Source organism: Phaseolus vulgaris, chromosome 2 (genome assembly GCF_000499845.2).
Source record: "Phaseolus vulgaris cultivar G19833 chromosome 2, P. vulgaris v2.0, whole genome shotgun sequence".
NCBI lineage: Eukaryota > Viridiplantae > Streptophyta > Magnoliopsida > Fabales > Fabaceae > Phaseolus > Phaseolus vulgaris.
Genome location: NC_023758.2, coordinates 21,306,017 through 21,329,905, shown reverse-complemented (window position 1 = coordinate 21,329,905; position 23,889 = coordinate 21,306,017). Strand labels below are relative to the sequence as shown.

Sequence of the window (23,889 nt, the reverse complement as noted above, 5' to 3'; positions counted from 1 at the left end):
GATAATCTCTTTATATTTAAAATATACAAGTTGACATGCAATCACTTAATTTTTATTTAACCATATATTTGATAAAATTAAGTTGTAGTATTTATATATAGATATTAAGATTTCTAAAACTTTTATAGAAGTTTTAAGTATTAAATAAATAAATAAAATTTTAAAGACTTGGTTTGCCTATGATGCCATGTGTTTGCATCAGTATATCATGAAAAAGACTTGGTTTGCCTATGATGCCATGTGTTTCTCCTTAAACTCTTTTTTTTTCTCATCCTCAATTTCCACATATTCCTAATTAACTTCCAATGACATCATTTTGAAAAGTATTTATGTTATTAGTATTTGGATGCAAGTTTTGTTTCAAACACTTTTAGAAATAAAAACTACACACTTTGAAAAATGAAGGTGAAGTGAGGTGGTCATGTTAGCTAAGATGGATAGAAAGAAACTCGAGTGAATGTTATTTTTATGCAAACAATGAATTTAGGATAGTACGACTCATCTAATTTGGTGTAGCTAAAAAAGACACTAACATCATTATTATAGTACAAATTCCAAATTAGTCTCTATATTTTATTATTTTCTTTAATAAACTACTATGTACTTTCATGTAATTATGGTGCTAGTATGTTGACATTTTTTTGCTAGTTATATGTTTTTTATTTTAGAAGTATATTGATGTTTTGTGATTTCAATTATGTTATATATGTATCTATTGATGTTGGAATTATATTAACATTTTGACTAAAATTATATTAAGTTTTCAATATGATTTACTATAACCCTTCCCTATAGTATATTTTGTATTTACATTTTTTTTTATAATTTAATAATAATAATTTAATTTGAAATAAAATATATATCACTATTTAACTTAAGTACTATTTTGAATAAATAAATTTGAATCTTTAAAATTAAAAAAATAATTATTAAGAAAATTACGGACTAATATAATTAATTGTAACTTCTCATAAGTTTACAATAGATTTCGACATCATTTCCTTTGTTTACGACTCAAAATTGTTACTTAGTTTAAAATTCTATATATTTTCAATATAGTATACTTCACATATAACTATGTGTAATTTACTAATAAGAATTAAATTTTATCAAAAATAGGTATTTTTTCCCAAAGTGATAGATTTTTTAATTGTTTCAATTATGAAGGTGAAATGTAAAATATTGAGTCATATTTAATGAGAAAATTATGAATTTATGATATTCTTTTAAAATTTATCGATATTTATGATACATTTGAATAAAGATACAATATCATGTACGATTTTACCATTCATGTTTAGTATTTTAGGGTTGTGATAAATTTTCTTTTGAAAAATCCAACCACCCAAAGCAAAATAATTGGAATTGAATTAAATCGAAATCCAATCCAAGTTTAAGAAAATATACTAGAAGTAAATTCAATCCATAGTTTGTAAAAAAACTAATTTAAATTTTTATAAATATAAAGTCAAATAATTGGTTTGTATTATTCACTTTTAAATCCATATTTCCTAAAAAAAAAGTTTGAATGTTTATGATTTGATTTACCGAAGTTTAAAAATAGATTTTCATTTTAAATTTAGTTTTTGTAAAAACAATTTTGTTGTACTTTTATAAGTAAATTAAACCATAATCCCTCCTTGTTGCATCATTAGTAAATAAATTCGAACATAAAAAAGTGGTAAATTAAATTGTGTGGAATTTTAAGATTACAATTTTTTTAAGTCATGTGTTTACTAAATATGCATTATTTTTATAAAAAAAAATTAAGCATAATTTGTTACCTTCTAAATTTATTTTATAAATATTAGGTGTTAGAGACTATTTAACCTTCTTTAAAGACGGTCTTGTCGGTTGACCTGGTCGCTGGTTGACTTTAAAGACAAGCGATGACTTCGTCTATCTTTGGTGGATCTTGTGCTTCCCTTTGGATGTTGGAACGCGGTTCCATTGAAACAGAGGGGATCCTACCTGTTGATTGCACTCCGACGATCAAGTCAGTACATGACTTATAGAAACAACAAGTAAGTAGTTTAAGTTTTAGAAACTGTACAGTGTAACTAAGTTGTTTTTATAAATATGTGAGGAACCGATATTTGGGAAACATTCTTAATAATTTGATCATGCGAGGAATCGATATAAATAAATTTTATACGGGCATCAATTTCAATTGAAGAACATAATGTTACCATGCTAATCAAAATACATGAGAGTGAGACAGATAAAACTTAATCCCTATTTTTCCAATTGAAGCAACAACTCTTTGATTTGTTTTCTTGTTAATTCTTACCATCATAACAATTCTCAAACACACTTTTATTATTCTGTTTTTATATTTAGCAAATATTGTACTTGATAATTCAACTATTCCTTATGGGATCGATATCCGTCGTTAGGGACAAATTATTACTTCTGACAATGCGGTGCACTTGCCGTAAAAAGTCATCACTTTGCCAGAGTGATTCCTTGTGTGGTTTCCAAACTTTCTTTAGGTATTATCTTGAGTAGAGAATACTTTAAGTTATGACTACTTCTCACTCATCTTGGAACTCTCCCAATTCCAAGTGGCGTGATTCAATGACCATTTCCATCATCTCCATAAGCTTTTTTTTCTCTTATTCTCTTTTCCATTCCGCCAATTACCTTTATCTTAGATTCTTTTATTTTCGTGTTCAACATCATCCTCATCTTAATTTGTGTTTTTCTTTTTGCTCTCTTGAAGAGAATATTCACACTTAACCACTTGGTTAAGTTCATGTCCAGTGACCATCTTCATTAGGGTTAATATTCAATTTACTATAATGGTTTTAAAAAATGTCAATTTGGTCCCAAGTTTTGTTAAAAAATATGCAATTTGGTCCCTTTTGTTAAATTGGTATGGACGGTGTTAAGTGATGATTATGTGACACACTATATGGCACAATTGTGCATAGATGCATTCCGCTATTATGCACATTTATAATTAATTATTAATTATATTTATTTTTAACTTTTGAATATTAGCACTCCTCTGCACAAACCCTAATCCCACACTCATAAGTGAAATTGTGGAGCAAACATGGGTGGCAAGGCAGAGGGCGTAGCAGAGAGAGTTATGGAATTTAGGGAAGTTAGGATTTAGCGGCAAGGAATTGGAGGGGAAGTTTTGGGAGAGCAAGCGGTGGACTAGCTCTTTCACCATATATGAAAGCTTCTGCCGTTCTTCTTCTTCCTCCATTGTTCTACTTCTTCACCAATAAACTTTTTCTTTTTTGTTAATTTTCTCAATGGAGTGTGGATTGAGGGAAAAATAGGAGTGCTTTTTTGATTTGTTAGGCGGGGAAGTGAAACACAAATGTAAATGCAAAAATACTTTTGGCGCGAGACCCTTTATTTGTTGGAAAGACTGAATTGCAACAGTACCAACTATGGATTGGAACTCAACAACACTCTTTTAAGAAATGATATCATAGCCGCAAACTATCCAATTGAGAAACGTTCATGCTATGTTTCTGATGATGATGGAGGTGCACTCCTAACATTTGTGGCCCATGAAATTGCAGAGACAATTTGTGTTGAGCGTGGTGCAACCACACTATTGCAATTAAAAAGTTCTAACCCCAATTGCTCCATTTCAAAAAACCCTAATCTCCCAATTGATTTTTCACTAATTTGTCAATTCAATTCACTTACCATCTCACACAACATGTAATTCCATTTCTCTCAGCCACATAAGCAACATTTGACGCAGTAAGGTGAGATTTAACGATGAAAATTACCAAATCGAGTACTTCTTAAAAAAACATAAAAATCAAATTGATTTTTTTAAATCATTGTACTAAATTGAATATTGACCCTAAATATAATGACAAATAAAATAATTATACCATAAAAAAAAAATTTGGTTTAAATATTAAAAAGAGATTTTAATTAAAAAATAGAATTGACTTGCAAAAGTGAGTTAACTTTATATTATTTACAATTAATATTTAATAACTTTATAAAAAAGTTAAAACATGTCAAAGAAAAAATTGAAAAAGACATTAAAATTAAAAAAAAGCTCCCGGCGAGGATCGAACACGCGACCTTTCGCTTACGAAGCGAACGCACTACCACTATGCTACGGAAGCAGATATTATTAATTATGATTTTGTTTAAAATATAATATAGATTAGAAAGAAAGTAAACTCAAAGTCAAAACCCTCCGTAAAACCACCCTCACTCTTCTGCTGCCAGAACAGAGAAGACGATGTGTGGAATCGCGTTGATAGTCTCAGGCATTCGTATTGAGACCTCATGGTTGCCCTTGGATTCAACAAGCTCAACTCGGAAAACCGAGAAAGTAAGCGCAACTCTCATCCTTTGAAACCAACAAAAAAACTCTAAAGCAAGCGGTTATAACAATTCGTACTACTTCCTTTTATCTGCCACAGTTGTTGTTCTCTTTCGATGATCTCAAAGCAGCTCTGCGGAGAAGAGGCCCCGATAGCGTGTGCGCCAAGAAACTTATTCTCCAATCAGAGGAAAACCTAATTTCATCCTTCTCAGATGATGGCGTGTCATCTTCCGAACGCGACAACGCCGATGACATCCACACTGCGAAGCTTCATTTCTTCGGTGCAGCCTTGCAGCTCAGGGGAATTCAACCGCTTATTCAGCCACTGGTGGATACGTCAGGGAATATTCTCGTGTATAACGGTATTCTGTGCTACTTTCTGTCCCTCGTTTTTTTTCTTCTTCTTTGATGCATTCTAGGTTTTCATTTCTACTTTGCTTTTTAGGTGAGATTTTCGGAGGTTTTCACCTGGAAAGTGATTGCAACGATACTGAGTTTCTTATGCGGACTCTAGGGGAGTGTTGTTCCTGTGCTTCTTGTTCAGCTGGTCTCTGTGTCGAATGTGGAAAAAGTTCCGTTGTGGGTGTTCTTTCCACAATTAAAGGACCCTGGGCTATCATTTATTGGCAGGTAACACCCAGTGGTAAGTTTCTTTGTGTTTGAATCTTTTGCGGCATGATTTTCCTGGACATTGTGTCTGAGATGGTGCTTTCTTTGTCCGTTATAGGATAGCTCGAGGACTCTTTGGTTTGGTCGAGATGGGTTTGGTAGGCGGAGCCTCCTTGTTCACTGGCCAACGGAAGATGACTCAACCTTTCTGCTTTCTTCCGTTTCACCTGTTTCGCCGGTTCAGCAGGCCACTGGTAAGCATACCCGAAAACAGCTATGGTTATCTTGCTCTTATGGTTCAGTGTTGGTGAACTAGAGTGATCTGAATAAAGTCTATTTTCAGTTAGTAAAATATTGATCATTTTTTAAATTTAGTGATGGTGGGAAGGTATTGTAAACTATGCACTCAGTCTGGTCTTGCTATTATAGAGGGATGTGTCATTATGAAAGGCATGCAGGAAAGGGTATGGCGGATTTTAGGAGATTTTGTGCTTTTTTATATGATGCTGCTTGGATGACTCCTGCATCTTGTTCTTTCAATATTGTTGATACTGGTTTTAAACATACAGGAAATGTCAGTAAAGATAAGGCTATGATCTCTCAGAAGGAAAATAAAATAATATGGCAGAACTGCCAAAGTGCTTCCTGCCAAGAAGTGTCCAGAGAACAACATCCTTTCTGCTCGTTTTTGATTTTGTCTTTACTGTCCTTTCTTCTGCCCCCCTTACCCCAATCTACCTTTGCATATCTCCGGAATCTTTTTCTCCTCTACTGGGCTGCTGTCTGTCCATTTTGTTACATTCCAATTTGTTGTCATTGTCAACCATCTTTTCTTATGTCATCTTTGACAAACATTGTCTTCCTAGCCTATATGGTCCTTTTACTATCCACTCACGTATCTCCTTTAATAGACGCTTTTATGTGAGCCTATAACAACATAAGCTCACCATTTGAGTTCAAGCTGTCAATATTTGCAGCTGGAAGTGTAGCTAAGCTGTACCAGTTTTGGTTGATTGAACCTAACACCTATTTGATAACATTGGAACTCTAATTTATTTTATTGAAAATTAAGAAACAATGGATGGAAGTCTTTTAAAAATGTTAAATATCACTTTTTTAAATGTTTTTTCTTTTCCTCTTTCTCACCTATGATTTTTGTTGTCAACGACCAACTCTGCTTAAAGCTTAAACTGTGATTTAGGTTCATGATTGATTTTATATCTGTAATATCAATTTATAGAGTTATTTTATGCTTCTCATTGATTATTTGGCTTTTCTTACTACTCAAATAGTTGTAAACCTGGACTAGTGGTCTGGCTAAATATCCCATCTTGACAGGAAAAAAGAAAATATCTGAAAGATGAATGTCCTGGTTTAATTCTATAAACTATCCCTGGTTTTCCTTATTCAGCACATTTAAATCTACTGGCCTGGTTAAGGTTTTGAAACTATAGTTAGTTATGTCAGTTTGTAAACTGAATTTTGAAAGAATGAGTTTATGACTTAAAAATATTAATTTGCTTCAGAGGATGAAATTCGTAATGGTATAGGATGTCTTAGTTACTGGGAAGAGCTACCATGTGGAATATATAGTTTGCATGTGGATGTTTCAAAATCAGGCGGATATCTGGTAGCTGAAGTCAAAATGCATGAATATGCAAACTGTATGTTAACTGAACTTATCAAGTGGGATAGAATTTCTGTTGAACCAAGCTCTGAAGACCTGAAAACATGCTGTCATAAATTATCCAGGGGGCAACGTTCTATATATCAGGCTTCTTCTGAGTCAGTTCCAAATGAAACAGGTGATTAATGTATAATAGTGCTAGAAAGTTTCATGTAGTTGTTCTGTTCTGTACTTTAATTTCTATTCTCATACATTCTAGTTCCTTACTTTAGCATTGTTTGGCAACTCTGCTCTAGCATCTTTGTCTAACTAGGTTTAGGCACATGTCTTCATTATGCAGACTCAGTTCAATCTGCAGTTCCAGTTTCAGCTCATATTTTGCTTGATGCTTTAAAGGAATCTGTGTTACGACGTACTTCGTTGTATACTATTTATCAGGTATGCAACCTAACTGGAACTGGTAATGAGTTTTGTCACTGATATTATGTATTCTAGATTTTTGGTTAACTTCAATGGATGGATTACACTGCATATTTCTGTCAAAATGAAAGTACTTTTCTGAGCAGTACTAGAATAAGGAGAAACTGTAAAACTAAAGGCCAATTACAAGAGTGAAGTCTGCCATATATAGCTGATTTAGAGAGACTAACAATACAACTTGTAACAGAATGAAAGCTTTGTAGATCCCTCATCGACTAGGTATAAGACCAAATTATAATATATAAGTGGGATACCATACAATCCTCACCTTACAATACAATCCTCATCTTACAAGTCGGTTTTGTGAGGATAAGTTAAGTTTAAACTCACTTACTTAGATGGTATCAGAGCCTATCCTTATAATGTTCTTTGGAATTATTATGCTATTGTTATTGGACTCCTATTAGACCACCCATAAATATTTAATCCCATGCTTGAGCTGTTCATTGCGTGAGAGGGTGTGTTGGAGATCTCACATCAACTAGGAATAATGCTAGAAACTAGGAATAATGCTAGATTATAATATATAAGGGGATGCAATCTTCAGCTTATAATGTGGTTTTGTGAGGACTTAGCTTAAACTCACTAAGAGTAACTAACTGAGATGATGATCTTACAGACACAGCTGTCAAGAGTCTTAACAGAAAAAATAAAAAGGTATATTTACAATAGGGTTATTGTCAAACTATACTCTAATAAGCAGGACTGATAGGCCTTGACAATAATCATAATTAATCTACACAATTGAATAACTTCTTATTTGACGCTTTTCTCACAAAATCCAGTTAGTAAGTTCCCCATCCTATGCGTGATATCTGTAAAATTTGTTAATCCAAAATTCCAAAACCAATTGACTCGAATAGAAATAAAGTAATCTTATTCTGTTAAATAACATTTTGTTGTGTGATTTTCTCACATAATTATCAGTGGATAGAATATTCTCATCATGTAGGTCATACCTAAAAATGTTATTCAATCCATGAAAAAGAATTGGTGTAACTTACATTACACAACATATGTATGTATCCTTGTGTTGTGTAGAACTCAAAGCATTATCTCCTTTTGTTATTGTTGATCAAAAGCATGCATACTAACTAAAGTGTATGTGTGTGTATACTGTATAAAAAGTAAGAATTAAATTTATGAAAAAGAAATGAAGGTAAATGAGAGAGATGAATACTAAAAGAAGAAAGTGGGTTCATGAATGGGGTGAAAGGGGAAAGCGGAGAGGAAAAAGCTGAACTTATATTGTCTAGCTAAGCAGTATTTTTTGTACCCTTTTTAATTATCTTTATGACCAATCTTATTCATTCATTTATTGGAAAATTCTTTTAATGAATAAGTTTTCTAGGGAATTCAAACCACAGAATGTGAATATTACAAAACTTTTAGGATTTCTTTACTATCACAAGAGGTAATGCTTATTCAAGGATGCTTAACCAAATGTATTGAAAGTCTGTTGCAATGCTGGGTTCTGAAACTAACTGTGATTCTGTGAATACTTAAATGTGTTTCCTAAATGCAAATTGAAAGTACTCAATGTCTCCACTGACATCTTTGGATATTTTTGTGACTGAAATGTACTCAAATGATCAATGGATTCTATTTGCATCTGGATCCCTTCTGGAGTTTTTTATAGCCAAAGAATTTGAACTCTTGGATGCCCTTTGAATTTATTTTTGAGCTGTTCTTGTTGTGTTTTGGTATACCCACTCTTAAATTATAAATTTGACTTCTCAGTTCTGAAAGACAGTGTATTTAGGAACTATTTCCAATTTCCTTCCCCATATTAAGCCACATGTTTTTTCAACATTGAATATCTAATCTATTTTCTTATCATACTTTTGTTCCTATCAAACACTATTACTTAAGATTAATTTCAATTTTAAATCTGAATGTTTAAACATCATTATATCAAATTGAAGTTCTTTCATCTTATAGATAAATTGAAGTTTACTATTATTGTAATCTTATTCTAATTTGAATTTGTTTTTTAAATTTTTGCACATCATATTAAAATTATGTTTCTTGATTTAAATGATTTATTTTTATAGTTTCCTCCTCAATTTTAAATTTGTTCTCTCTTTAATTTATTCATATCTAATAGTGAAAACATATAACATTCTCTTTCAAATTTTTATTTATAATATTTAATTAAATTTAAATGTGCTTGCACAACATGTGGGAAACTTGATAGTGTTATTGGTATACATGATAGAACTCTTTGGATTTGTTTGCATAGGCAGTGATATCTGGTATCAGACAAGAGGAATTTGTTCCTGTTGCAATTCTTTTCTCTGGTGGTCTGGACTCCATGATACTTGCAGCATTGTTGGATAAATGCTTGGATCCCCATTGTGAGTGCTTCTAAATTGACTTAATTTGCCAATTCGATGTTGATTATAATTATATGATACAGACTTAATTAGTTTCTTGTTTGGTTTTGAGATGTATAAAATAGGAGAACTGGTTGAGTTGACATGTTCTAATTTGGGAACCTTCTGTTAAGCTGATTTTTAATCTATTTTGGATTGACAGATGAAATCGATCTACTTAATGTAAGTTTTGATGGCCATTTAGCTCCTGATAGACAATCTGCGAAAGCAGGGTTGAATGAACTAAGAAGAGTTGCACCTTCTAGGAAGTATGCTGTCTACTGTTCTTCTCTGTTCTTTTTGTTCCTTTGTTTATCGTTTTTTGTTTGAATACATAAGTTGACTTCCTCCCCCTGTCCTTTTCAATAGTAAATTGTTGTCTTAATTAGTCTGTTATGAAAGTATATTTTGAGTAATATTAAGTTTAGGCTGTATGGTGTTACCAATCTTATTTGGGATGGAAAATTTGAAAAAAATAGAGGAAATTTTTACTTATTATCAGATTAAATATTTCAGCCGGAACTATTTCCTGTTAAATGGTCTGAAACATCTTTCTATTGTTATGTGGGGCACAGAAAATGGTCTGAAACATCTTTTTCCTGTTAGAAAGATATTTCACCAAGAATAATATATTTTCCATTGTTGTGGGGGTATTAAATATGGTCTGAAACATCTTTCTAGTGAGATTAGAACTGGTTAAATCTATATGAAAGATTGCTGTAGAGATCTCTTGGGAAATGTTCCCAAACAGAGATGAAATGTGATGCAAACATCAAGGAAAAAGAGACATCAGTACAGAAAGAGGGATTACAGCTCACTATGAGTTTAAGGTTTAAGAGCCTAGTCTCTCCCAACTAATTACCCACTGATTAACTGCCCCCCCCCCCCCCCCCCCCCCCCCCAACACCTAATGCGTTGTTGGTGACTGAAAGGGAGCCTAGAAAACTAAGTGATCGGAGGCTTGGAAATAGATACGATTGTGGAAATGTGGAAAGAACCATATATGATTTAAGAATGACGTAGAGTGTTCAGGGGAAAAAGGGAGAGAACATGAATGGAAAATGTTTTTACCATTACCTTCCCAGAAATTTGGAAACAAGAAATTTATGAAAAGATGGTCATTTTGTAGCAATGTAGTCAAACTCGTACGAGGATCGGGAAGGAGATAGAAGATCGTAACTCGACTCGTAAGAGTTACTAACACATGAAAAATAATATTCAATACATAACACAACTAGAAACAGGTTCATAAATCATAAATTGTTCATACAAAAAACAACTAAGTTCACAAATATCTAATACAATTAAACTATCAAAGGAAATCCTTCATATTAATTGAAGGATAATCATCATCCTCTCCTACAAGATCTTCATTTTCATTAATGTTATCTATGCCATGACCTTCATCATCCTCCTAATACTTCCTTTTTTTTACTGACATCGGCTGAAGCCATTACAAAAGGCATTGTCTTGGAGATGAAAAGAATGAGAACTGTGACTATGATGGAGAATGAATGAAGAAGAGAACGTGAGCAGTTGTTGTGGCGTTCGCGAGCGGTGGTGATGGCGAATGTTGGATGAAGCGATGGCGAATGCGAATGGTGGCGGTGGCGAACGCGAACAGTGGCGGTGGCGAACGTCAACAATGGAGAATGCGACCGTGAGCGTTGGCGGTGGCGGAGAACCTGAGCGCGACAACGATGCCGGTGGAGTTCTGCGGTGCTTGTTTCACTCTTCACTCACTCACTCACAAATATTCTTTTGGGTCGTATTGGGCCGCATTGGACCTTAAAATGGCCGCGCTAGGTCAAATAAGTTTTGGCCAAAACGTGCCGCACTAGGTTACAATGCGGATCAATGACGTCTTCCAATGCACCGAGCTGCGCGGCACCGCGGTACGATTCACTCCGATGCCGATCTGCCGACCGAGTCACCTTGGTTTGTCTTCCAAACTCGCTGCCTCATGCGAGTTTGCGAGTTTACTCGCGGTTTTGACTACATTGTTTTGTAGTTGTCATTGAACATAAATTGAAAATGCAAACAGAAAATATACCGAGCATCCCTTTAGGGAGAAAGCAAGAAAATAGGGGAGAAGAAGTAAACTGAGAACAGGGTAGAGCTGTACTGTATGTGAAGAAAAATAATATTGATACTTAATTCAACCTCAAATCAATTTAATTTTATTACACAGTAATCCTTTAATGAGCAAATTTCATTTTTTTTATGAAAATAAGTATGCAAAAGGACCACCATGTTGATTGCAATCTGAACTAGGTTGACGCCCTAATCAACATCAATCATTTTTAGCATACCTCAAATATGTATTAAAAAACAAGAAAACAATATTAATGAGGGGACCTGAATCTAAAGCAAGGCAAATTAAGTATGTCTTCACAAAAATCAACACAAGTAGTAATTCTGATTTATATACTATTTTCTTTTCTATATATGAGAGACTTTCAATCTCATGTTCTTGAGCAACTTCATGCAATTTAACCACCTGTTCTGAAGTCTCCACTGAATAAGGTTTTGTAGAAAAAGCTTTTACTAAATTAGTAGAATCGTTCTCAATCCAAAGGTTAAACCAATTTTCCCCCCAAGCAATCTTAATAGCATGAATTACTCCTAGTAATTCAGCTTCAAGAGAATTATGATGAGATGACCAAGACAAATTGAAAAACAGCTCATAACCACAGCCCTATAGTCTTTGAAAATTCCTCCACATGTTGAAGGAGAGTTAATGGCTTCTCCATCGAGTTACACTTTACCCAATAACAAGGTGGAGGTAATCAATTTACTTGAGTGATCTTTGGGTTTAGGGTTTGATTACCAAGTTATTCTTAATTATGGATCTGAGATCTCACATCGACTAGAGATATGACCAAATTATAGTATATAAGTGGATGCAAACCTCATTTTAAAAATTAGTTTTGTTGGATTGAGTTAAACTTAAAGTCCACTTCCTAATAATTGGAACAATCAAATGACCTAATTTATTAAAGTTGTCCTAATAACCCCAAAATACTAAAAGTTCAAAAAATACATAAATTTCCATCCTTTGTGATATTATATAACTAATAGTCTTACCATCCAATTTCCATTCCTCATTTTTTACTATGATATCATACTGCATGAATTAGTATCGTGAATTCATGTTGCTTGTGTTAGTTTTTAGTTTCATGTGTAGGCTCTAGCATAGGCTAGGTATGATTTCTGCAAAAACAAATGCAGGGTCAGTTACACAGATTAAGTGATAACATTGGGCTGTATTAAGGAGAATAAAAAAAGTATCCTTTTCTTGGCTTCATGAACAATCTATTTCTCACTTGCCCTGTTATGATGAATCTCTTATTCTGTTATTTTAATTTTGATATATATTCTGTCATTAAACTGAATTGTTATGTAGTTAGGTTATTGAGATCATGTACCTATTTATTATATGTTCTTTATGTCAAAATATCTATTGTAGCATCTATCATGTTCAAGTGAAAGGGCGCTATAATTTATAATTGCAGGTGGAGACTCGTGGAAATTGATGCTGACTTGTCAGACTTGGTGTTTGAAACTAGTCATGTTGTGTCACTCATAAATCCTGCCAACACCTACATGGTACTAATTAATCCTCTCTATCTGAAATTTATAATTTTTATTCTGTCATGTATAAACATTTCTAGTTATTTTAAGTTGATTTGGGAAATTGAATGTTCAACCAACTGCAACCGTTACCTGTTGAGAGGGGATATGCGTATTATCAAGGTAGTCAATAGCATATGTCTATAATGCGGGCAAGCATTTCCCAATTTAGCTATTTGGAGATAAATGAATGTGGGAAAACAATATCCCGTGGAAAAGAGACAGAATTGAAGAAAACATTTAGATGTTGACAAGTCATAATAACAGAAATTTAACTATGCCAGTTTCTAAAGATTTAGGTACCGAACATTAAAATTATTGGAACCTTGTTAATTTTTTTAAAACTAAATGAACTTAATTTCAAACTCGGTGAAGTTACAGGGATTGATTGCCTGACTTAAAAAAAAATGATTAGCTGTTATTTAGTAAATTTCTTGTAGCAAGAAGAGACAAACAAACAATGCATACAGTGTTGAAAAGGAAAGTAAAAGGCATCATATTGAAAAGGTGGGCCATGATTCACCACTTAAGTCATCTAAAAGTTATTGAAGTTTTTGCCACTGACCACAATCTACTTCCTGCTTCTGCGTTGGTAGTTTCTTTCATGCTAAATGAAACAATTTTTTTTAATTGTAACTTGACTTTAACGTTCGAGACAGGTGAAATAGAAATTTTAGACTGAAAACCATATTGCTAAGTTTTTTTCACCTTTAGTATTTCTATTTGATGATTGGTCTGCACTTATATTTTCAGGACCTTAATATTGGAATAGCTTTATGGCTTGCTTCTGGTGGCGATGGATGGGTATCTGATGCAAATACATCGGATAATGACGACAATCATGTACGGACTAAGTATAAGTCGAATGCAAAGATTCTTCTTGTTGGTTCTGGTGCTGATGAGCAGTGTGCTGGGTATGGGAGACACAGGACAAGTTATAGACGTGGAAGGTACTAATATGGAAATGGTAAATTGTATTTTAGTGCTATTCTCATCCTTATGTGTATGATAAACTATGGCAAGACTTTTGATTCTTTCATCTTCGTTTAATAAATAAAACGTTTCCTTTTTAATTTTAGTTTGGATCTTATAATATTCATCTCAATTGTTGATTCTTATATCTTTGCATTATTCATGGAAATTTCATTTTAGAAGGGGAGATTTATGCTAGACAGTTTGTCTTTTCCATGGCAAAGAATATACCATATACTACAATTACTCTACTTTAATAAATTTCCTCAGATTTAAAATGTTGTTCAGCTAACTTTGTTTCTAAAAGTATTGAAGAAACCCCTAATTTTCTTCTCCAAAGCATTTTCATTTTCTTTCTCTAAAAATATTTATCCTTGATATAGTGTCTCAATTTTCGAAGTGTCATCAAATTGCTCTTTTTTGTTAAATTGGGAGAATTAAATGTTATTTGATACTAATTTTGGAACGACTTTTACAACAGTTTGCATGATTGGGGAACTAAATTGATGACACTTTACATTATGGAAGGATTAAATCGATGACATAATATTTCAAGGACCTAATGACCCTTGTATCCCTGACTTAAAGAATTTGTTGAACTGAAAGTACTTGATTGATAATTTATTTAGAAGATTTGTCTTTTTTTTTATATGGTAGTTTAATGCCCTTCTACTAAGAGAAGCAATATGCTAGGCTTTTGCTACAGCTATACTAAGAGAAGAGAGAATACACTGATATAATTAGGGCACAAAATCTTTGATGCATTCATTTTGGTATCAATACTGTAAATAGGTGCCCTATGGGCCTTACAAACATATATTCTTATGATAATATAACCTCCTTTTCTAACTTATTAGATTGCATATTGGTCCATCCATTTAGGTTGTCTAATTGATCTCTTGGGCCATCTTGGGTTGTTGGGTTGAGGTGTATCACAATATTATTGAAATTCTTAGGTTAACTGATTGTGTACACTGTGCAGTACTGATTAACTGTGGAATATACGTGCATTATCTTCTAATGTATTCTGATGGCATAGTATGCCTTGATCAGTTGGCTGGGGCTACACGAGGAAATGAGACTCGATATGCAAAGAATTTGGAGAAGAAATTTAGGGAGAGATGATAGGTGTATTGCTGATAATGGGAAGGAGGTAATGTTCAAAGTCTATAAAAAATCAATATGGACCTACCAGTTACTTATCTTTCCCCCCTTTTTTCCTCATGTTTCCTTTAGGCTAGATTTCCATTCTTGGATGAGGATGTTATAAGACTGTTGCTCAATATTCCGTTGTGGGAGGTTGCCAACCTTGATCAACCTATTGGCATTGGTGATAAAAAGATTTTAAGAGAGGTATTACTATTTCTTTGTTGAGTTTGGATGATTTACTTTTCTCTTTTTTAACTGTTTTAGTGTTGGACCATTTAATGGCTGACTGAGCTGCCACTTGCTCAAGATATTTTTTTATCACTTTGACTGCGCAAATCTAGTGATACGAGTGTTTAGTAATGTAATAAGAGCAAAATTATATAACTTGAGAATGAACTGAATCCACATTCCATACACGAGAAAAAAAAAAGCTTCTGGTGTAGATCCGACAGGAAATTTGTTTTCCCTTAATATGTTTGACATCAGTTTCAATATACCAGTGGAATGTATTTAACACCCCCAATCCTGGTTAAATTTTATCAGATAAAAGTACTCATTTGTTCTTGTTTATGGTGACTCACGGATTTGATGTTCAAATGTACCAAATTAATTCCTTTTTTATTTGAATTGGCCCCCGTATATGAATTCCCAAACTTGAATCTCATAGTTGATATATTTTTTGAAGGTTGCTAAATTGCTTGGTTTATATGAAGCAGCAGTTCTGCCGAAACGAGCAATTCAGGTGTGTTCTGAATCTGTACACTTGAATTTACTTGATGTAAAACACACCGAATTCCTAAAACTACGTAAAACCATCAAAGGAAAGAAAATGTGCTACTTGAAGTTGCAATTTTTAAATATAAATCTTCTAGGTTAATTTTATTTTTAATCCACTCTTTGGGATATTGTTCCATTCATAGGACACTTTTAGCCTTTGCGTAGATTAAGGAGTGGAAAATGATGAAAGAAAAAAGAAATATAGTGGTAACTGATTATGTTTGAATTAAGGGAAAGATACTCGAAAGTGAAAAGAAATTAGGGAAAAATTTGTAAGTGAATCGATTAATGTGATAAAATAATAATAAAAATTTATGAAGTAGATATATTAAGAAAATGATCAAAGTACCCTTATGTTAGAAGTGAAAAATACTTTCAAATATTTAGTACTTACCTCAAGTTGATAGCCTATCCTAATACAAAGTAAGTACCCATTTACAAAATATTCTTCCAGTAAATACATATAATTTTGTAAAATAATTTAATGTAAAAGAATAATTTTTGAACATATACATTAGAGTTGAAGTAAATTTTTTAATTAAAATGAAGAAAAATTGATATAAAATCTTAAGAAGTTATATTTTAGAAAACAAGTTAAAATTATTTCACAAAATACCAAAGTTTAAATTGATTTATTGTATTTCATTTAATTTATTATTTAATAAATATTAACCATTATTAAAAATTAAAAATTGTGTTCAATTATATAAAAAATACTGCCTTTTTATTAGATTTGTTGTTAGATGTGAAATTGTGAACAGAGGTGTATGATTGGTGGGATGCATTGTAAAAATGTGTTGGTATGTATGAGTATTTTTGTAAGAAAGTAGCGTATGAGGAAATAATAGGGAGACGAAAGGAGAGGGTGGAATTTCACTAGATGAGTGAATGACTATAATATGTTTATTGGTTGTAGTTTGGTTCAAGAATTGCAAGGGAGTCAAATCGGAAGAATTTTGGAAGCAATCGAGCAGCAAACCAGGCATCAGCTGGCAGCGTCAGGATTAGTAGTAAATCCAATTTTTGTTGATTGTTTTTCGCATCGATTAAGAAATTGGATTGCATCTTCCAACTACTTGGGAAACAACAACACATTTATTTCTAAGGCTTTTTATCATATACATAAATCCTTTATTTTAACTTTTTTATTTATTTTTTAGTTGAATGATTTGGTTCGGATTTTGGCTCTTATTCTATTTAAATATAATCAGTAATTAATAAATATAGTGTTTTTTTTAAAGTTGTTTTTATAGTTTTATTGTATTATATTTGTTAAAGGATGATAGTAAATTTATATTATAGTTTTTAACTAAAAATTATGTATTTTATTTATAAATATTAGAGGAAGTTAAAACTTAAATTTAATAGTTATACAAAAAAGTTTATTACACGACTGTATATTATTGAAGTTTAAATGTGAATTAAAGTTTTATATTTTAAAAATATAGATAAAATGAACCGTATATAAGAGGGAAATGTACATAAATTTGTTTTGGATTTAATGTAGTATCATTTTACGTAATTGGCTTGTGATTGGGTAGTGAATGTTTATATGATGTTTTTCCTTTTCAATTTTTTATATATTATTTATTTGATATTTTTTATTATAAAATATATATCTGTTTTTAAATGTTTAATAATTTTATTTATAATAACAAAAATGAATTTGAATAAAATCATAGAAGTTATTTGACATTGGTTTTGATTTTATATTAAATTAAAACCAAACTAAAATTAAATTGAATTTGATATTTAAGTTTGGTCAATTGATTTTTTTAATAAAAAAAATATAATGAATGCGAGTCATAAACACCTATTTGAAATGAGAGGATTCGGCCAAAAGGTCTCCCTAATACCAAAACTTCTGAGAGCTTTATTTCGAACGTGTTGTTTTTAAACCACTTTGAGTCTTGGGGAAATGATTCCGAGATTAATTGTACGAAACAAGGTTATGATATTTTCTGATGATCAACAACGTGATTGCTATTCTTAAGTTAAATGCACGTTGAATCATAGCTCAAGTAATATGAAAGAAAAGTGAACTTGAATTTATTTAATGTTATGTCGGGCAACTTTGAAATACAGGTTTTAGAGTGTGTATCCGTCACATAAGAGACAAATACTGCCAACGAAATAAAATTAAGGACAATTTTGTCACGTGAAGATAAAATACTATATATATAATACTAGAATAAATAAATTTTCTTAATTCTTTTGGGTCTTTATGCTACTACCTAGACTTTTATTTACTTTTATTTTTAGTATCATGACAATTTAGAGGTTCTTATGAGAACTAGATGTAGCTCAAGTGTGAGTGAACCATTATAAATCTTTGTGTAAATCTCTCTTTCTCACAAACTCTTTATAACTGTTTGATAATTCTGTTTAATCTGCTGGTTTAACAACTGATTAAAACACATTTTTAACCGGTTAAAATTATGATAATTGTTTCTGTTGGATTGTTTGATTGCTTTCCTTAAGTGCTCATCTAGATTGTCTTTGCGAAAATCTTTCATAAAACAATTCACCATCCCTCTTGTTTAAGCCATCAATTCTTACACTCAACATACAAAAGAAACTAGATTAGAAAACTACACATAAATTTCTAATCAATTTCACTTATCAACACTTGCAACCAACTTCTTCATATAGCATACATATAAGAACACCCTTTCTTCAAGAATACAAGTTACTTTAATACCACTAATGTAACACCCCAAATAACACACTATATGATACAATCCAACTCGACAAGTAAATGATTAGGACACCACGAACACTTTAGAATTAGGTTAGTCATCTCAGTATCCAAGACCAAGGCCCCACAAAACATCAGAAGAACCTCAACAAAAAAAGAACTGGACATAGGCCAGAGAATTAGATGTTCTTTCTTATGGTATTTTTACAAGACAAGTTTATGTAAATAATTTTGACTCTTTTTGGGGGTCCAAATAGAAGAATAAGTTAGAGTAGTGTGTACTTAGTAAATTGGGCTTGTGCCAAATCCACCTCTCATGACATGTGCACCTAGGTTTAGGGTTTCTTTGACCTACCTTATTGAAGGTTTCTCACAAATTACGCCTCTACCTTCTCACTCTTGCTCCCCAAGTCACTATCTCCTATATAAAGGGTGACTTGCCTCATGTATTTTCACACATTGAATTTTGAATAGAAAAGAAACTTTGTCAGAGCGTTTAGTGAGCTGAGTCTCCTAGAATTTGAGTCTTATATTGAGTGCACTACACTTCAAGTGGTGACTCTTCACCACTCATCTTGGAGTCTCCTCCCACCCCAAATGGCGTGACCACACCTTCATCATCCTAAGCTTCTCTTTCCTTTCATCTTTTTATTTTCCATTCCTTTATGTTCTTGTGTTGATATTTTTCTATTCAGTTTCTATCTTCTTTCTTTACCTTATATGCTTTTTAATTAGGCACATCGTAATCATCTACACCATATAATTGTGTTTTCTCTTTGCCCTCTAGAAGTGAACCTTCACATTTACTTAACCACTTGGTTAAGTTCGTATCCAGTGGGAATCTTCTTTGGGTTTCTAACCATATTTTGCTTAAAATAAAAAACTATAAACAAAGTGCAACCCATAAAAATGTTGAATTCTAAAATCAACTCACATCATGTGGTATTCAGAGCATGATTTTAAATTGTTATTATCTTTTCTGAGTTGATTTATGCCTTTAAATTTCAACACATTTCAATTATTGTTTTTATCTTTAAGCACTTTTCAATTCTTTCTTTAAATTCTTGTTATTTACAATTCTGCTTTTTTATTCATTAAGCAATTTAAATTAGGCTTTTGAATTATCTGTGTCAATTTTTTTCCCTTACCTATTTTGCTTGAGTCTTATGTTCTTAGTGTTCTAGGAGTCTTTAAATCAATTCTACTTGTTTTGCTTTTAATTGTGAAGAACTCAAAGTAATTAGAATTTGTTTAAGTGATAGTTGATTTAGTTCCAAGAGTGGTGGAGAAACTTGGATTACCCACCATTTCTCATACACATTCCTACAAATTGCAATGGCTAAGTGAAGAGGGTGAAATAATTGTTAATAAACTAGTTCTCATATTTTTCTCAATTGGAAAATATAAAGATGAGGTGTTATGTGATGTTGTGCCCATTGAAGCAACCCATATTATTTTAGGAAGGCCATGGCAATATGATAGGAAAAATTTACATGATGGCCTAACTAACAAGATTTGTTTTCACTTTAAAGGCCAAAAGATCATATTGAAGCCTCTATCTCCAAAATAGGTAAATAAAGACGAAATAAAAATGAAACGAAAAAGAAAACATGAAAAAGATGACGAAAATAACAAAATGGGGCTCATCACCTACCCAAACATGGTGAAAACCATAATGTTGATCCGCCCAAAAATAAATACTTTCGGCTCACTTCGGTACTCTCCTTCCTTTTTTTTTTTTTTTTTTTATCTATTCACAACTCTAATTACATGCAACATTTGTTAAAGAAATGTGGTGATGGAAGAAGGCCAAGCTCATGACCAACCACTAGGTCAATGGCAAGGAAGAGTCAAGAAGACTGAGACTCTGCTACTGATGGCAGAGACACCCTTTTACACATGTTCAAAAATGCCATAACCTAGTGTAGAATTTCTAGAGTAGAATTTAATTTTTGCTAAATTTAGAATAGGAATTTTACTTGTACATTTTCTTAATTCGAATTAAGGTTGAATTTCGGCATCTAAAACTAACCTAGGTTAAATTAAGAAGACTCCTAATTAACCGAGGCCGGTCATTTAGACCTAAATGAGTCACATGAAGCACTCCATATGAGCTTTTCAATGGAAGGAAGCAAAACATTAGTCACCTAAAAGTGTTTGGATGCAGATGTTTCATTCTGAATAATGGGAATGAAAATCTGGGCAAGTTTGATGAAAAAGATGACAATGCCATCTTCATTGATTATTCCTCAACTAGCCATGCCTATAAAGTCTACAACAAGAGACTCATGACAGTGGAGGAGTCTATTCATGTGGTGTTCGATGAAATTGTTCATATTGATTAGGGTTCTATAAAGGATTATACAAAAGAAGATGAGCAGAACATAATTTTGCAGAAGCTGGAATCTTGCCCAGAAAAACAACCGATTGATTTTACGAAAAACTGGTTGAAATTCTGCAACAAGGGATCTTTCAGTGGAGAACATCATTGGCCATATCTAGAAGGGTGTTTCTACACATAGTGCTGTCTCTAACTACTACAAGCATATGGCTTTTGTCTCCCAAATTGAACCTAAGTCAATTAAAGAAGCTCTCAAGGATGATAAATGGGTTGCTGCCATGCATGAGGAACTGCATCAATTCACAAGAAATGATGTCTGGTTTCTTATTCTAAGGTCTGACCAGATGAACATCATTAGATGCAAATGGGTTTTCATAAACAAGCAGGATGAATCTGGAGTGATTACAAGAAACAAGGCAAGGCTTGTGGCTAAAGGTTATAATAAAGAAGAAGGCATATACTATGGTGCAAAATTTGCTCCAGTTGCAAGATTAGAAACTGTAAGGTTGCTGCTGGCCTTTGCTTGTATGAGTGGATTAAAATTGTTTCAAATGGATGTTAAAAGTGTTTTTCTCAATGGAATCATCAATGAGGAAGTCTATATTGAACAACCACCGGGCTTTGAAGATCATCAACATCCTAACCATGTATACAATCTAAAAAAGGCCTTGTATGAGCTTAAGCAAGCTCCAAGGCAGTGGTTTGAAAGGCTTAGTAACTTTCTTTTATCCAATGGCTATGAGTGAGGGATGATTGAAAAGACTCTCTTTATCAAGAAGTCAAATTCTAAAATTATCTTGGTCCAAATCTACATTGAGGACATCATTTTTGGTGCTACCAAAGATAGTTTATGCGAAGAGTTTGTGGCTGCCATGCAAGGTGAGTTCGAAATGTCAATGATGAGGGAACTTTCATTCTTTCTTGGACTACAGGTCAAGCAATCCAAAGATGGAATTTTCTTTTATCCAATGGCTATGAGTGAGGGATGATTGAAAAGACTCTCTTTATCAAGAAGTCAAATTCTAAAATTATCTTTGTCCAAATCTACATTGATGACATCATTTTTGGTGCTACCAAAGATAGTTTATGCGAAGAATTTGTGGCTGCCATGCAAGGTGAGTTCGAAATGTCAATGATGAGGGAGCTTTCATTCTTTCTTGGACTGCAGGTCAAGCAATCCAAAGATGGAATTTTCCTAAGTCAATCAAAGTATTGCAAAGAAATTATCAAGAAGTTTGAAATGGAAAGTTGCAAAGAAGCTAGCAAACCTATGCCATCAAGTTGCTATATGGAAAAGAGGTAGATCAAACCAAATATAGAGGGTTGATTGGTTCCTTACTCTATTTCACAACAAGTAGACCGGATATCATGTTTGCCGTGTGTCTTTGTGCAAGATTCCAAGCAAATTCAAAGGAATCTCATCTCAAGGCTGCAAAACGAATTCTCAAATATCTCAAGGGGACAACCAATGTTGGTCTATGGTATCCTTCTCACTCTCCTATACACTTAATTGGACATTCTTATTATGATTTTGCAGGGTGTAAGCTGGATTGGAAAAGCACAAGTGGCACTTGTCATCTTCTTGGATTAAGTCTTATTTCTTAGCATAGCAAGAAACAAGCTTGTGTGGCTCTTTCCACTACAAAGGCTGAATACATTGTTGTTGGAAGTTGTTGTGCACAAATTCTTTGGCTCAAACAACAACTAGAAGATTTTGGCTTAAAGATTAGCAAGGTGCCTTTGCTTTGTGACAACACAAGTGCTATAAATCTCACAAAAAATCAGATTCAACACTCAAGAACAAAGAACATTGAGATCCGTCATCACTTCATAAGGGATCATGTGAACAATGGAGATTGTGAGATGAAATTCATTGAGACAAGATTGCAGCTTGTTGATATATTCACAAAGCCTTTGCTAAAGGACAATTTTTTCTTTTTAAGAAATGAGTTAGGTGTTCTTGATTCACAAACTCTTTCTTAATTATGTTTTTATCCCTTTCTTCATTCTATTTGTGAAGACAAATAGGGGGAGAAGGTGTTGGTTTATGTGTTGTGTATTCTGCTACTACAAACTCTGCTTTGAAGTTTATATTCTGCTGCATTCAATATGTTTTTGCTACTGCTGCACTCACTGATTTGGCACTATTTTGGACTGGTTTTTCTGCTGTTTTGATTATGCAGAAAACTAGTGAGTGTGCCTTGATAACCTGCTGCTATGTATGCTTTGTGTTTGCATAATTTCTGTTTTGCAGGTGCTGGTTAAGATTCAAACAGATCAACACAAGCAACCAGAGATATGTCTTCATTAAATAGGGGGAGATTGTTGATCAAGGATGATCTTGAAGCTTTGATGTCTCCAAATCCATGGTGTTTGATGGAAGGCTAGAGTTGCTGCTTGTGTGGGTGGGTTTTTGGGTAGAATGATGTGTAATCCACTCTTTGTTTGAATCTAAAATAGTTTGGAATCAAAACCTTTTTGAAAAAGATTGTTTTATGAAGAAGTGGAAAAACAACTTGTTGTTTTGTCGTTTCAATTGGTTGTTTATCACTTAGAGGTTTTTGAAAAGGGTTTGAAGCTGTTTGACTTGGCTGACTTTGCTGTCAAACCAATTCAATCAGTTGTTTCGTGAATTCAACCGATTGTTTGTTGAAAATCCATAACATAATTTCTGTTATGTTTGCAAATCAGCTTTAAATGTTTTCTAACTGAATAGGCTCCTGCTTTAAATGTTTTTAAAAACTTCTGGAGTATTTAAAGAGGTTGTTATACTCTCTTAAAGTTTGATAACAGTTTTGAGACATTTGTGAAAGTGTGAAAATAAATTTAAGTTTTCAAGATTTGCATTCAAGCTTTTGGGTTTTCTCAAAGAAGTGGAATATGATTGCTGTAATATTTTGATTTGATCTTCAT

The 23,889-nt window shown here is 32.8% G+C and overlaps 2 protein-coding genes and 1 non-coding gene across 5 annotated transcripts; 2 read left to right on the top strand and 1 right to left on the bottom strand.

Annotated features, from left to right (window-relative positions):
- Positions 1-4,037: 4,037 nt before the first annotated feature.
- On the bottom strand, positions 4,038-4,109 carry TRNAT-CGU (transfer RNA threonine (anticodon CGU)). The gene has a single exon. It is a non-coding gene; the product is annotated as a tRNA-Thr (tRNA).
- Positions 4,110-4,169: 60 nt separating this feature from the next.
- LOC137810900 (uncharacterized) lies at positions 4,170-17,177 on the top strand. 3 transcript variants are annotated; one of them, XM_068612393.1, is made up of 14 exons: positions 4,170-4,321; positions 4,413-4,677; positions 4,761-4,945; positions 5,043-5,178; positions 6,451-6,729; positions 6,892-6,989; positions 9,274-9,388; positions 9,570-9,675; positions 12,922-13,015; positions 13,793-13,989; positions 15,065-15,164; positions 15,248-15,364; positions 15,846-15,902; positions 16,854-17,177. In XM_068612393.1, exons 1-14 carry the CDS (start codon positions 4,229-4,231, stop codon positions 16,965-16,967), a joined length of 1,956 nt encoding a protein of 651 aa, XP_068468494.1. In that variant the 5' UTR covers positions 4,170-4,228; the 3' UTR covers positions 16,968-17,177. The 3 variants fall into 3 exon arrangements, with proteins under 3 accessions (XP_068468494.1, XP_068468495.1, XP_068468496.1); XM_068612394.1 differs by lacking the exons at positions 15,065-15,164; positions 15,248-15,364; XM_068612395.1 differs by lacking the exons at positions 15,248-15,364; positions 15,846-15,902; positions 16,854-17,177 and having other exon boundaries at positions 15,051-15,164.
- Positions 17,178-21,725: 4,548 nt separating this feature from the next.
- On the top strand, positions 21,726-22,567 carry LOC137809187 (uncharacterized mitochondrial protein AtMg00810-like). The gene is made up of 4 exons (XM_068610325.1): positions 21,726-21,855; positions 22,056-22,275; positions 22,371-22,446; positions 22,514-22,567. Exons 1-4 carry the CDS (start codon positions 21,726-21,728, stop codon positions 22,565-22,567), a joined length of 480 nt encoding a protein of 159 aa, XP_068466426.1.
- The last annotated feature ends 1,322 nt before the right edge of the window (positions 22,568-23,889 follow it).

Bases quoted from the DNA above. Each gene is read 5' to 3' on its own strand.
- LOC137809187 (XM_068610325.1), top strand. From the start codon at position 21,726: ATGATTGAAAAGACTCTCTTTATCAAGAAGTCAAATTCTAAAATTATC. The intron at 22,276-22,370 runs GTAGATCAAACC...TCTTTGTGCAAG, and splicing joins AGTTGCTATATGGAAAAGAG to ATTCCAAGCAAATTCAAAGG. The intron at 22,447-22,513 runs GTTGGTCTATGG...ATGATTTTGCAG, and splicing joins ATCTCAAGGGGACAACCAAT to GGTGTAAGCTGGATTGGAAA.
- LOC137810900 (XM_068612393.1), top strand. From the start codon at position 4,229: ATGTGTGGAATCGCGTTGATAGTCTCAGGCATTCGTATTGAGACCTCA. The intron at 6,990-9,273 runs GTATGCAACCTA...TTGTTTGCATAG, and splicing joins CGTTGTATACTATTTATCAG to GCAGTGATATCTGGTATCAG. The intron at 13,990-15,064 runs GTACTAATATGG...TGCCTTGATCAG, and splicing joins ACAAGTTATAGACGTGGAAG to TTGGCTGGGGCTACACGAGG.